This window comes from Antedon mediterranea, chromosome 6 (assembly GCF_964355755.1).
Source record: "Antedon mediterranea chromosome 6, ecAntMedi1.1, whole genome shotgun sequence".
Classification (NCBI taxonomy): Eukaryota; Metazoa; Echinodermata; class Crinoidea; order Comatulida; family Antedonidae; genus Antedon; species Antedon mediterranea.
In genome coordinates, this window is record NC_092675.1 from 9735838 (window position 1) to 9751013 (window position 15176).

General features: G+C 31.5%; 1 protein-coding gene across 1 annotated transcript in view; it reads right to left on the reverse strand.

Annotated features, from left to right (window-relative positions):
* LOC140051767 (paired box protein Pax-2a-like) overlaps positions 1–14912 on the reverse strand; it is a 46494-nt gene extending 31582 nt beyond the window's left edge. The window contains exon 1 of the mRNA XM_072097075.1: positions 14763–14912. Within this exon, the coding sequence (XP_071953176.1) occupies positions 14763–14784 (22 nt within the window). The 5' untranslated portion in view covers positions 14785–14912. The remainder of the gene's footprint in view (positions 1–14762) is intronic.
* Positions 14913–15176: the final 264 nt, after the last annotated feature.

Genomic DNA, 15176 nt, shown 5'->3' on the forward strand with positions numbered 1-15176 from the left:
TATAGAATCATGAGTACGATGATCATAAACTATCATACTGACATTAATTAACATACGGTATGTCTATTTTATCGTAAAACAATGTTTATATTACAAATTATGTAACAATTATTAAAAAACAATTCTTGTATATACGGATATTTTTGGTCCGAAAGTTTACAAACTTGAATTCTTAATTACAAATACAACATATAAACGCCTCATGAAAGTCGAGATATACAATCGATAAAACATGTATCAGCTATTATTTCATTCGAAAATATATATCACATTTGCTGTAGAATATGTCGGATCTGGTGTCGATATATTGATGTTATTTAGGTCGTTCTCACTTCCATACATTATTTGTCGTTTCATATATTATAGAAAATAACCATGGTATGGCAGTAAAAAGTGTCTAAAATAAAAATTATTTTTGGTAGCCTATATTGATTTAAGGAAAATAAAATTTAATAAAAATAATGCAGGACACAAGGTAGAAAGGCAAGTAAGGAGTAGAAGAAGACTACGGTATATTATAACTTTTGAATGTGTTTTAAAAGTCGCAAAATGTATTTAAATAATAACATATAAATATAATATGTAGGTCTAGAGTATAGGCCTATTAGTTAACACACACTTACCATGGGTTGCATAATATATGATAACCTCCCCCCCCCCCTCCTTCCTTCTCCCCGCTCCCCCACTGTTTGTCAGTGAAATGTAACTGTAATTTGACTAAAACGATATTAGTAAAAAAAAATTCTTTCTCACATCTTTTGGAGTGTCTAAGCAGCCTACGTCATAAGACTGCTGGCGACTGGACTCTCAAAAATACACGGCATTATCTATCATTTTCATTTGTAAGCAAGAAGGAGTTAAATTGATAAATTTAACGATGCTATATATAGGTCGGCTTTTGTTCACGCCTTGTTTCCAACTAAACTAGTATGTTAAGAGATCTAGTATAATTGAGGCATAACGTTATGCATCATCAGCCAGGTACAACATCTCGAAGCATATTCATTTGTAAAACGTAGTAATGAAGATGATTTGATAGTAAGTTATGTGTTTATTTTTCACTCGTAACAAACTTTAAACCTTCAAAACACGCGCCTTCTACGACCGTAATACTGTGATTACCAATCTGCGCAGTGGGTCATTATTCACGCACATTGGTCACCGAGTGTTGCGTATCGTGTGCCAAAAAGAACTAAATCAAAAACATTGTGACTCGTTTTATTTGATATTGAAGTCAATAACAGAGTCACTCTACTGTTTAACTGTTTGATTGTTCGTGTGTCTCTTGTGATTAAATCATCTTGAAAACACTGCGATCATTTTGATGATAGTTTCAGGCACTCGAAAAGTAAAGAAGCGTTAAGTAATTCGATTATTAAGAGATCTCAAACGTGATGGCATGCACAGTGCATCACATAACATTCATCAACTGAAACCAAATGTTAATTGTTTATACCGTTTAATTCACATGTGGATAGTTTAATGGAACATGGAAAATCATCATCATCATTTTAACTTCTATCATCTCTTGTCTATTCAACGTCTTTTTACCATCATAAGTCTGTCATGTATATATTTCTATTTACTTTAATAGACACTGAACTAGGCATCAAATTCACATATCATATTTAAGTTGACATTAATTAGACATTAATTAACGAAAATACCAAAATTATAATTTAAAAGTATTTTACAATGATGTAGAATCTACAGTGGGCGCTATCCAAAATACGATAACTGACCATTTTTTCCGGTCTTTTAAAATGTGATGTTTTTTTATCTACATTATCTGTCTTGAAATGATAACTGGTAATCTAGTTTTATATTCATTCTACATAATAAAAATATATTGCAAATAAATAGATATTCCTAATGGCATACAGTTTGTTCCCAGGTATTTATATCTGATCTTCCTAAAAGCGACACGCCAGTTGGAGAAACTGCTTAATAATATTGTTACACCGCTAAATAGTTAGACATAATATGGCACCGACGCGAACCAGTGGTTACCAAACAGCCAGAAAACTAGCTGCGTGTAATTCTGTAATATTGTTTTTCGCTTCTTCTCAATCCAGTGCTTGTGTAATAAACTTGACGATTTTCACACCTTATTCGTTTGCCTGATCGAATTGCAAATAAACAATTCCCGCGTTTTCCCACCAGTCTACGTAACTCGTCCACCGAATAGATGTAAAATTACATGAACGAGTGCGCAATTAAAACTGAGCATTTTACATTATGATGCTTCCATTGCATTTAATGTTTTAAAAAATGTTTTATTATATAATTGAAAATTAAATACTGTTCCATTTCTTCGTTAAGTTACTTGTTACTTACGGTACCGTAATAAACGCATCAATTATTATGTATGAAAAGTAAGGCCTACAACTTTAATTATTTTGTTAAATATCTATAACTTTTTATATTATTTATCAGGATTATACAGTTGATTTCAAATGGCAGTGGATTTTCTAGTTGTCCTATTATTTTAGTGATAAATAAAAGGATAATACAAAATGAAGGAAAACTAACGAATACCGCATTAAGAATGAAAAAGTTAGCTTTAATATGAATAAGAAATGTAGGCTTACTAGAACCTTATTTAGAAAGACAGGATAATTTTCAGGTATTAAATACCAATGAATACTTAGATTTCAAGACAGCCTACTTTTAATACCCATGGGACAAACATGAAAACAATACAATGAAAGGCTAGAACCGTGCACGAATATATTTTAGCCCATTTGACAATAATGCAATAAAAAGTTATAATTAAAAATGAATAACAAAAAACAATAACCAATACTGATAAAATAATACAGAAATCAATAATAAAAATAAAAAAATAAATAAATGTTTTTCCTCATTTTCCACCAAATAATGACTATTAATAATATAATAAATAATAATAAGTAAAAATAATCAATAACAAAAAATAAAGAAACCAATAATCAGATGCAACAAATAAATAAATAAACATTTACATTTGGAAAAATATGAAAGGAAGGAAAAAAATACGTAAATTAAGCATTAATTAATATTAAATATAATTTTTAAGGAAATTATTTTCTACTACAATTGGGCATAAAAAATAAACATTAAAATGATCATAAATTATAATAAATTATATATTATTAGTTAAGATATGATTTTTTATTTGACCGTTTTATTTAATTAGAATACGTTAATACTAATGATAATACTAAGCTCATTAAGTTAATAGGAATAATGACAATGTTTTTGTTGGCTTTAGTAACGTATAGTTGGTAAACTAGTAGCATTAAATACAAATAAAAATATCATAAAGCAGATAAAATATAGCCTCGTGCGAGTCCATGAAAAATAGCAAAATATCGTGATGGCGCTTCCTTGAGATGCCTTTGGGAAATATGTACGAGTTGATGTTATTTCGTGTACTGTAAATTCAGATACTAGCATTAGATGAACCAATCCCAGGACACTCATCACAAAGATACAGAAATAATATAGAACCGTTGGATGATTCGAAGCGACCTTGGTCGACAGAAACACGCTGTGAAATAAACACTATAATCATAATAAATTATGATACAGTGGATATCAAGCAAAAGTTATATTTCAAAGGAAAAAATCAGATAATTTACAACTGTATATCGAGCCGGCCTCGTATAGATTCCCTTGCGTTGAGGTGCGTAAGTCGTTACTGTCAACCAATGAACCGTGAAGTGTTACATAAAAACGTAGTGCCAAAACTTAATATCAAATTGATTAATTCATAAAGTCGAAATTGCTTTATTATTTCATCCTTACTGGGTATAATTAATAAATTATATCTAACGTAAATCTATATTTAATCGGTGAATATAATTTGTTTCAGTGTATTTTCCCAAATGATGATGATTGCCTTTAAAAATATACTTGGTCTACTCGTTCAGTAATGCGTCTATAAATTGATTTTGATTGTATTTTGTATTAAGTTTGCTGAAAGTATAGGCCTTTTATGTATATATACATAAAATATGAAATATAAATGATAAAAGTTTGAAAAAAACAAACTCTTCAGGAAGCTTTGTATTTTTTAGTAAAAGATAATATCTGCTCAAGGTATTGACACAATTAGTACATTTGTCATATTTTAATTTAAATATAATTTATATATCGACAATATCCGTTAAACTATTTAATCATTGTTGATAGAGAAAAACAATTTTTCTAATTAATATTTATTTATTTGTTGAAAGTTTATTTTAAACACAATTACCATATTAGGCCGACTACTTATACACATATTATACACAATTATAATTATCTGATGTTTCTAAATCATAAATTAATCGAAAGGTAATTAAAATCTATAATAATAAATAATAGACATTTTCCAATGATATTATTGATATAATAATGATATTAATAATATAGGTAAGCAAAATCCCAAAACAGGAGAAAATATATGGTAGTTTGGTTAATAATAAACAGGTAAATTAGGCCTAATTATATAAATGAACTAAATTGCTCTATCCTGCAGAAGAGTCAGTTTCTTATAAGTGAACTAAAATTGTCATCATGCATAGTTAAATACAATAAGAAAAAATTATTGATGTCAAAGTTCAACGGAGAAGAAGTAGGCCATTTTTGTATCAACCAGCTGCCTTAAAATATAAATATTACTTTAGTGTGCCAAATCAAATAACAAAAAATCGCTAATGACTTAATCGTTGGTTTTGTCGCGAAAAAATTTAAAATCTCAATTTTTCCGTCACTCTAATCATTCATTAAAAGTGTTATCGTGTGTTTTATCTACACCGCAATATTATTACGTAAGACCCACGTTGGTTAGTGTCCGGTTACTTGCACTTTTCCGCAAAAATCACGCTTATGCGACCCAGCCCGCTTTTTACGCTATAAAAATATACGCACTTTGCAGACGGAAAAACGATTAGTTTCTAAATTCAATAGTTGATGGATGAGAAAAGTAATATCTGAAGGTAATTATAAAATTGTGGTGGTAGTAAAACAAATTGCAGGTCTACTGAAGGGCCAAATTTAGTTGGTAATAGTTTATATGACAATAACATTACAATTTGTGTTAGGCCTAAGTAACTGTACAAAATATAAGTCGTATGTATAAGGTCAATGACCACACTTTAATTAAGTTTCATTAACTTCATGTTTATTAGGTAGCTCGTTTTTAATGACAAAAACTGATATTTTTTATGATGGCGTCCTGTTAGCGTTACGTATGGTTTATTTTGCATTCTTAGACCAAAAGGAATTGACGATTTCAATGTTAATATTTCTTGCACTTTCTGTGATGTGTATGAGGTTAGTTGGACCATGGTTGGATACATTACTCTTTATCGGGTGTAATATCGTGCTCAGCATTATTGCTGGACGCTCGGTTTACTTTAATTGTGAAATTTGTTTTGTTTATTATACCATGGAGGAAAAATCCTCAATGATTTTATGGACCATAAATGAATTCATGATAGGCCTATTTGTTTTTTACTTTCATTACTATAATGTTCTTTAACATACAAATAGAGTTGAGTAAAGTGCAATGAAAAAATAAAGAGCCAATACTACATCGATTGCAAGCACCTTCTAGGCCTACTCCTTAAAATGGTAATAATAAATAAATAATTTTTGTAAAACTGAATAGCGTCGATGAAATACAGCCAAAAAATGTCTACAATATAAACTGTATAAAGTGAACCAAATTCTTTTCTAAGCTAATAATCAGTGATCTTATCTGTTTTAAGCTCTGTCTACACTATCAAACTAGTTTGATTGAAATATGGTATAAATATGGTCGTCATATGACATCATCATATCCATTATGGACATAAAGTTTGATAGTGTAGACAGAGCTTTATACGTAAATATTTTGATAAAAAACAGCCTAAAATGCAATTCAAATTACTAATTATCGGTTTCCAATATGTAGGCTTACGCGACATCAACGTGATAGAGAAATGTGGATGTCGTGGAATACAATATCAAATCATAATACATGGATATTTTATTGTAAGATACAACACATACACAATTGAAAAACACATACAATTATTTGGACAGAATACAGAAGAAACAAGAATATATAGCATTACTTTGCACAAAAGAAAGAAACCTCTTTCTGAACGGTTCTTTTATTAACTTATTATTTTTATTTTATTGAACAGATCATTATGATACCTCATGGTATAATTGAATTGTGTCTTATTTAATGCATATATCAACATAATAACACAACTATAAGTGATCGGACACTGTGTGAATGATATAACATTATTGACAAGGAATATCTGTATCCATTGCTTGCACGAAGTTTCGAAACTACGCTAAGCAAATATTTAGTTAGATTTATGTGTTTGACATATCATTCCAATTATCGAATTAAATCAATATACAAGTTATTAATAAATTAGAACTCAATAAAATCCCAATTAAGTTTGAAAAGCAGTTAAGTAGACTGCTTGTTACGCTTGAACACTAAAGTCAAGTAGAACTCGATTGAAGACCAATCAACATGGCCCAGAGCAAATACAAACGTGCTTCTAAGTTACAGATATTAAGATGGTGTTCGATAAATACCAAATTCATTTCTATTGTGGATAAGTCGCAGGCCCCGGGGGTATCCGATACCGTTCCGGCGTATCGGGTATTTCTGGCAAGCCAATCATTCTCCTCTTAGCGCAGTGTCAATTGCGATTTAAAGAATTTGTCTTTCCTAATGCGATTCTGATTGTGAATTATTTACAGAAGGCCACTTATGAGTCATTTACGCTCCGGCGCATCTGTCTTATAAACCTAACTCATCGGTTTGCTTGTCCTATGTAATAAACTGGCTCTCTCGCTTTAGGACATATGTTAGCTTTCGCGACGCGGCTCCATTGGGATCTCTTCTTGATTTACATCTTTTGTTTCAGTTATGTCTACAAATTTCGTATGGAAAAAAAACCTTGTACAAGAGTGGAATAAAACGTATTATGATATACAAGTATACACATCTTCATTGAGGTGAAACCGATCTTCCATTAGCCTCTCTAGCTGTTTTCTATCTTGTTGTTTGAATGAGAATGATGTAGTTGGGAATTGAATTGAAATTAAACCACGGTCAGTTACGGACGATACAATTTTATCTATGCATCGCATTCGATGATCGAATAAAAAGTTAAGTTAACAAAAAAAAATCAAATATATATTTAGAACTATAATAGGCCTAACTCATAGCTCATGTTCCAAAAATGGGAAAAAATGTACGTAGACTTAAAACCAGCCGGAAGCATTTTTTACCTGCCGAAGAAACTCATTAGCGTCTAATCAATTGGATAATTCGTTTACATCATCGAGTGTCTAAGTTTATTGTTCTATATTATTGTTAATTGTTTATTTATGACACAAAGAGTGCTTTATATTACATCACTAACTCGATGTACAGTACTTATTTTCATATGAAACAAACTATAAATCTACGTAAAATACAGCATATGGTCTAAAATAAGACACTATGACGTCTATAAATATCATGGTAAGATAAAACGGTTAAAAAAATTGGCTATAAGAATCGCCAATGTAGCAACTCCCGAGTGTCCACGTATATCGCGTACGTAGACACGCGAACACAAGCAACTTGGAATCTCGTCCTATGGGACGCCAAGACGATTTTCATTTTATAAATCTTCCCGGGTTTAAGAAGACAATTAAAGCACTTCTGAATCCCATTAATAGACAGTTAATGCGCGTAATTGTAATTTCATACCATAGTCATACGGAAAAATATCATAATGCTTCCAATAAATTTCTTTGTTATTCTTTCTAAAAAAAGCTGACAAGTGCGTTTTCTTGAGTTTATTCTTCGTTTTAGAGATAATAGATAATAAAACGTATAACATGTAATAAACATTATACAACTAATCCGAACACTGTGTTTTTATTCATTGCGTTTTGACACAATTGCGTTTCGTCATACCGTGTTTTTCGTCACTGTTTTGTTTATTTTTGTTAATGAATCGAAGAATTCAAAATAACAACTTTAGCAAATGTTTGATATTATGACTATTATTCATTTCAAATGTTTCTTTAGATTAGTGTATGATTTTAATTTTGATTATTTTTTTAGTTTTTTACACGAAAATTAGAGGAACAATTGACCCCAATCAATAGGCCTCCTATCTATACATAGTTGTTTACCGTTAATTAAAAATTGATTTTGAAATGTGTAGCCTACCTGGCAGGCATGCTAAATATTAGGAAACGTGTCGAGCGTGTGTCTAATATGATGTCCACTTTAACTGCACAACACTTCATGTTTTATATCATAAAGGATATGATTTATTTAAGTTGTTTATTGTTTACAAGCGAATTAAACTAAATTAAAATACGTCGATATACTGTTTATTTTACAGTAGATATTCATCTATATTAGCCTAATCAGCACAGTACAATTTGGAATTGGAAAGTTATCTTAACTTTATATGTTTTAATGAACATTATATTATGAGCTGTTTTGCTATCAGATCATTTGATGATAATATGCTTTGTCTTCAGTTATTCATGGACCTTCATCCTCTAGAGTCGTTTGTGTAAAGTGTAAGTTTAATGTTCTTCAATCCAATATGATTATATCGTCATTATTTCCAATATAAGACAATCAACATGGGTCCCACAGCTCTCCTCTCCACTGTCAACATCATTATGGTTGCCTATTCATTTCATTATCCATCTCAAATTGATTTCAATTTTTATGATAAATAGTGATATACGACCTAATTATGTTTGTGATTATTCTAATACACATTACTCATTCTAATAATTCTACTTTCAGTAGTTCTAAACCTAAGTAATATTATTATACAAAGATTATTTGGGAGAAATTGGTGTGATGTATGAATATCTATTGTCGATTGATGACTGTGGTCTTTTACGTTTAGTTCCTACCTGGACGCAACGACGCGAGTCGACCAACCACAAGCGACGGTTCAGAATGATTATCCATCGCGTCGTGATTGGTTAAATTACGGTGCGATTACGTTCTTGCGGTTGCGTCCAAAGTTTCTCACGAGAGCCGCAACGCTAGGAGGTACGACGTAACGTAAGCGAGTTGACCACCAAGCGACAGTTCGAATAATCCAACGCTTGTGATTCGTCAAATCATTTGTGTTGGGTTTCCAGTGGAAACCAGGCTTTATTAACGACCTTTCGTTTTCACTCTGCGCTATATACTGAAACTAACAGTAGTCGCGTACTCCTGTTTCTGAGCATGCGTAGAATACTGTATACGTATGACTATTATAGTATATGAACGACTACGTAGGCTACTTAATGAACTTGACTTGTGTACTTGATAAACTTCAGATGTACAAATACACACTGTACTATTACAACTATATTTCAATAAACATTAACATTTGCATTAAAAGGAAATAATAATAATAATATATGAACATGATTTTTTCCACTGCACATTATCTTTCAATTACGCAGTAATAGATTTTTGCTTTTAACATCGTGTTTTTGAAGAAAAAACCCTCATTAATACTGTATGACCTATAGGGAGTATATCATTTCAACACATACTCTCAATAATATAATATTGAAACATTATAATTTTATAATGACACAAGAAGCGTGACCTTGGGAAGCTGAAAAGCAAATCACTTTTTAGTATTTCAATTAATATTGAATTAAATTTGGCGCCTGTGAAATAGATTTCCTAGTACTAATCACGTTTTTATTTGAATTCTAATTACGTATCTAGGCTAAGAAATACCAATAAATACTATATTAGCACTAACACGATGCATCGTACTTTCATATTCAATTTTAAGGTGATGTTTCTTAATATTAATTGTGTCAATAAGTTTCTTCAACTCAGTCTGTGTACCATAATTAGGCGCATGTGTATCCTCATTATACTAAAAGATAATTGATTTTGTGTGTATCAGAAGCGGGTGTGAATTTCAAAATCGCTATAAAAGGACACACACAGCCACAGAACGTTCACTAACGCGGTATATACAGTAGAGAGATGTGTTACAGTTATAGTTTCTTGTGGAATACTTAATAATAGGTAAAATAATACATAAAGTATTAAGGGCTGTATAGTTTTATCTTACAGTATGAATCATGGCATCTCGTGACCAAAGAAAAACGAAATATTTCATCAAAAATAACACTGATAAAAGGGTTACCGGTTCTTTGAAAGAGCAATTGTTATAAAAACAGACAAGGTTAAATTTCACTTAATACAAAATATTGTACTAGACAATAGAAAGTTAGGCCTATCAACAATATAACGAGATAATGATTTTCGGAGTTTTTTTTTTTTGGCACGCTACATCTGTAACGAAAAAGACGTTGTATTTTGGTGGTTTTTTAACATTGTGATTGGCATGATACATTTATGGTCTAACTATTTACATAATGTATTAATTACTAGTACAGATAGTACTAGTATTATTGCACATGAATTAAAAAATAAATTAAAAAGAAATCAGGATCACGTTTATAAAATATACAATCATTTCGTTAATTTACTTCATAGGATCGTAATTATATATCTTATATAGCCTAAAAGTATAATCGTTAATACTCAAATTTTAACGCAAATTGATAAAACAAACAGTTCAAGACAAAATGTGGAGTTGGTAAACATGTTGGATAGAGCGGAATTTGAAACAATTAGTTAAAAAAACAAAACCGGTTCTTAAAATTCATGAATTAGGCCTAAACATAATGTGTAATAATTTCTAATAAACACGATTAGATTAGATTAAAACAGAGCCAAATTAAAAGTGTTCCATAATTTTCTTCTAAACAAGTCGGGCAATTTTTAAAATTTTTTTTCTCCTCTTTTTTTTTGTGGATTACGACACCTTAGGCTATTGCTAATCAATAATCAACCTTGTCAACCTTATCAAGCCTATTTGTATTGATTTAAAAATAATAATTTCTGTTAAATCTTAATTTTTTAAAACATAAGTATTGTAGGCCTATAACTTTCAGCAGTTTTCATTACTTATTTTTCTATATTTTTATTTTCATTGAAATACATTTTTTGATTTACTATTTTATTTATTTTTTAAATTTCCATATCTATTTATTTTTCCTAATTTTGAATTTTGAATTTGTCAGTTTTTGTTTTATTCTCTGACTCAATCACCTTTCAGTTGCTTGTGTTTTTTTTATTTATGAAAATGTTAAATGATATAAATGATAAAATGCGTTCTAAATATAAAAAAAATACCTCACTCCACTTAATAAGCAAAGCCAACAAGTCGATGATTGTATACTCAACATGCCATCAGTAGGCCTACAATAGGTAATGAGAAATTAGAACAAATTTTACTAAATGTATTTATGGATTATGTGCCATGGATGCCTTTACACAAATCCCATTCCCCTGTAAACATGCAATCAGTGTATCCAAGACGGGGTCTAACTAACTAACCGTATCCACTTGCGACATGAACAAGACAACATTTTAATGTAGTCCGTTGTTAAGCTAAGTGTAACTTAGTCAAGCACGGTTAAGCATGCCTCTAGAGATACAGTGAAGGTTAAGATGCAAATATCCAAACAATGGGTCCGTCATTAGTTAAATGTAAATTTGGCTCATTTTGGCAGACGAACGTCGGATTCAAATAGGCCTACACTCAAATCATTGCTCATCATTTGAAATGCATGCTATTTGAAAGTAACATCGTCGGGTTATTGCTTCGTAGTATATTTAGCCTACATAGGTTAGTCTGAACAAGGCAATCTAACAACAGGATGCTGAGCGCTGGAGATCAAAGTGTATATCTGTGGCTGCGAGACCATCTGTCCGTCCCCTCCCCCCTTAACGGACACAACGCACATAATAGTACAGTACTGTTAGTATTTGTTGCAGCCAGATATAAGATCAAAGGACTGTTCCTATCTTGGCAAGGTGAGCTCTGTGTCCTTGGTTTGGCCTGAGCTATCAATGGTCAAGGCGAAACGATTCTTTAAACTTAGGGCCTGTTTCTGCTGCAACTGCTCAAAATACGGTATAAAAATACGGTATAAAATACGGTATTTTTTATACCGTATTTTTTAGTACCCCGTTTCTGCTAACAATACTTCTTGGGTGGTCGTGTTAAATTTCATCTTTTTTACCCAAATTGCCATTCATTTATTTGGTCGATAATTAAAAGTCGCAATAAAGGAAGTTTTACGTCTCACTTTCAACAGCCTAGCCCTAGTGATAGAGATGTTGTGAGAGCACAGAAAACATCGTAATGGGGACAATTAATTCGTTCCCTCCCCGAGTTATTGTATTTTGCAATGTTGTATTGCTTTCGCAGGCTCTTCAGCTTTGAGTTTACTTGCTTTGGAGACAAGTCTATTCCATACTCCTGCTTTATTTTTTTAGAAATGTCTTTATAAATGTGGTTGTCCCATTTATTAGTTGGCCAGACATTTTAGCTTCCCCACACACATTTATTTAGTAAAACTGTGACGTCTTCGCTCCACATTTTCGCCGAATATATCTATACACGTGTGTAAAGCATCTGACAGCGACAGAAAATAAAAATACGAATGTTGACCTTTTGTCATGTAAAAAAAAAATACGGTATTTTTTATTGGCAGCAGAAACGGGTACAAAAAATACGGTATAAATTTGTAAATACCGTATTTTATCCACAAATTTTGTGGGGAAAATACGGTATACAAAATACGGTATATTTTTTATGAGCGCAGTTTCTGCTGCCAAAAATATACCGTATATATACGGTATTCAAAAAATACCGTATAATATACGGTATTTAGTTGGCAGCAGAAACAGGGCCTTAGTTTTATCATACAATCCATTATGTATAAACTTAATGAAATCATTCTTGTGAATGTAAATATCAATTTTGTTGTAGAAACTTAACTAAGCTCATTTTTGTAAGGAGTACAGAATATTGGTGGCGCTCTATAATTTACATTATGTTACTAAAGATCTCTATCATTAGCAAACCTAATACCGCTATTATAAATGTTTAGGTCTACTTTAGATCTAAAGTAAAAGTAAATACAAAATATGTATATTATATAAGAAAAGAAGAGATTCAACTAATTCAAAATACCTATCAACAAATACAAGATTGCGTGTGTAATTATATAATCCTACATAATAGAATCTATGAATCTTTTTAAACATACCACTCTGCGTGGGTGATGTTTTTGAAAAACGAATAATTCCTTTCAACCCGGTATGTGTCAATCATAGTGGAGATAATTTATAACTTATAGTAATTGTGTGGCTATTGTTCTGATAGTCTTTTAATGATACATACAAGTATAAATGTGCACTTAGTATATGTGTGGGGTTCAAACTGCTGAGATAGAGACTTGGCGGCGGTTGGTGGGTCTGCAAATTACATTATATTCCACAAAATACTGTTAATCATATCTTAAATTGGCTGATTATTCACCAACATATAAATTCAAATTGTCTTCAATCAAATAAAAACCATTTGATGTTATAAACGAATAAAATACTTCTTGTCTATAGCACAAAAATGAAATTTGTCAAATCAGATTATAACCGTATTGAAATGTAAAAAGAAACGATTTTTTTTCCAATCGATATCATTGTGGTTTCTGTAGACAAGTTTAGAATAATGCACGACATGACATTCTGCTCCTCCATTTTGCATGTTTTGTTATCTTAATCCTAGATGGTTTGGTCTCCCTTGACCCTTGACTGCTGAGGGGTCATTTCTGAAAAGACCGATTACACGGCTGGTTATGTATGCTTACAGCAAAACAGCGTCTAAACTATTTACATTCAATCGAACTATACGCCTTGTTAACTTTAAATAAAACCACTACCTTGACGGCTGAGTATAAAGTTAATTTACATGTTATAATCTGCCACACTTGAAATGTAATACTAAATTAGATCATGGATGAGTTGATCAGTGGTTAACTTAAACATGAAGGAATAATTAAACAAGCACGAATGTGCGATACTCGGGGTACAGCAGCAAAATAAGCTGTAATGACGTCATAAGACCGGATGTAACGTCACATACACATCAATAACCTCGCTACTAAATAAGGCTATACGGTACCATCTTCGAGACGTGATATGGCTGCATCCGGTTTGAAATTTAAAAATCTATAGCTTTGAGGACATGTCCCTGTAGTATATTCATGCCAAATTCAAGCTCAATACTACAACGAATAAAGGAGGAGTAGTACTTTATAAATCGCACTTTTTACTCAATAGTGTCCAGATGGAAGAAGAAGAAGAGGAGGAGGAGGAGAAGATGAGAGAGTACTAGGCTCGGGTACCCCGAGTAAAAATAGAAACTATGAAAGAGATGATGATGAGTGATGGCCACTCAGCCTATAATCGATATAAAGACACGGATTTTATCAACTGTATGCACTCCAACCTACTCAAACCGACTACTTTATGTTACATCATGTCATTTTTAATATCTATTCGCGGGTCTATTATTTAAATTAAAGGGAAAAAAATCGGAATATCAACCAAATGGGACGATAGTGAATGGCACGTGTCCACGAGCCATGTAGGCTATTTAACAGAAAGTTATAATAAAATACACTAAAGACAAATTTACTTTGGAATGTATTTTAAGATTGTATCTGAATACAATAGAGTTTTCATTGGATATTAAAATAAAACCCTTTACGTGTTATGTTGACCAAAGACAAACCCCTGTTTCCTTGATGAACATTCTATAGTAGCACACACTAACGTTCAATATTAACGTTATTTTACACTAAAAAAACAGGTGACTTACCAATTTCATCAGATATCACCATTCTTGTATAGTGTTGACGCAGAAGTCTTTTATAAAGTATTGACAAAATGTGATTTTGTCTAACCGGTTTTGTTGTTAACAGTAAAAATCCGTACTCGTCAGACTCACTTAAAAATCAGTGTGAACGATCCTTGTTGCAATTACCGTCTGAATTACTAAAACATTTGGCCTACTTAAAGTTCTATATACTTTATTCATTGTTTTTGTTTCGGATGGATGTCTTTTTTTCGTTTATGTTTTTATAAGTCAAGGCAGGATACAGTAAAGTGTTAGTCTTTAGAATTTCGTTTGTGCGGCTGATGCTCAGAACAATTAATATAACAATAGCCTGATTTGGATCAACAGCTGACCAATGGCATACAAAGCATACCATCAAGGTCAGACTTACCCTCT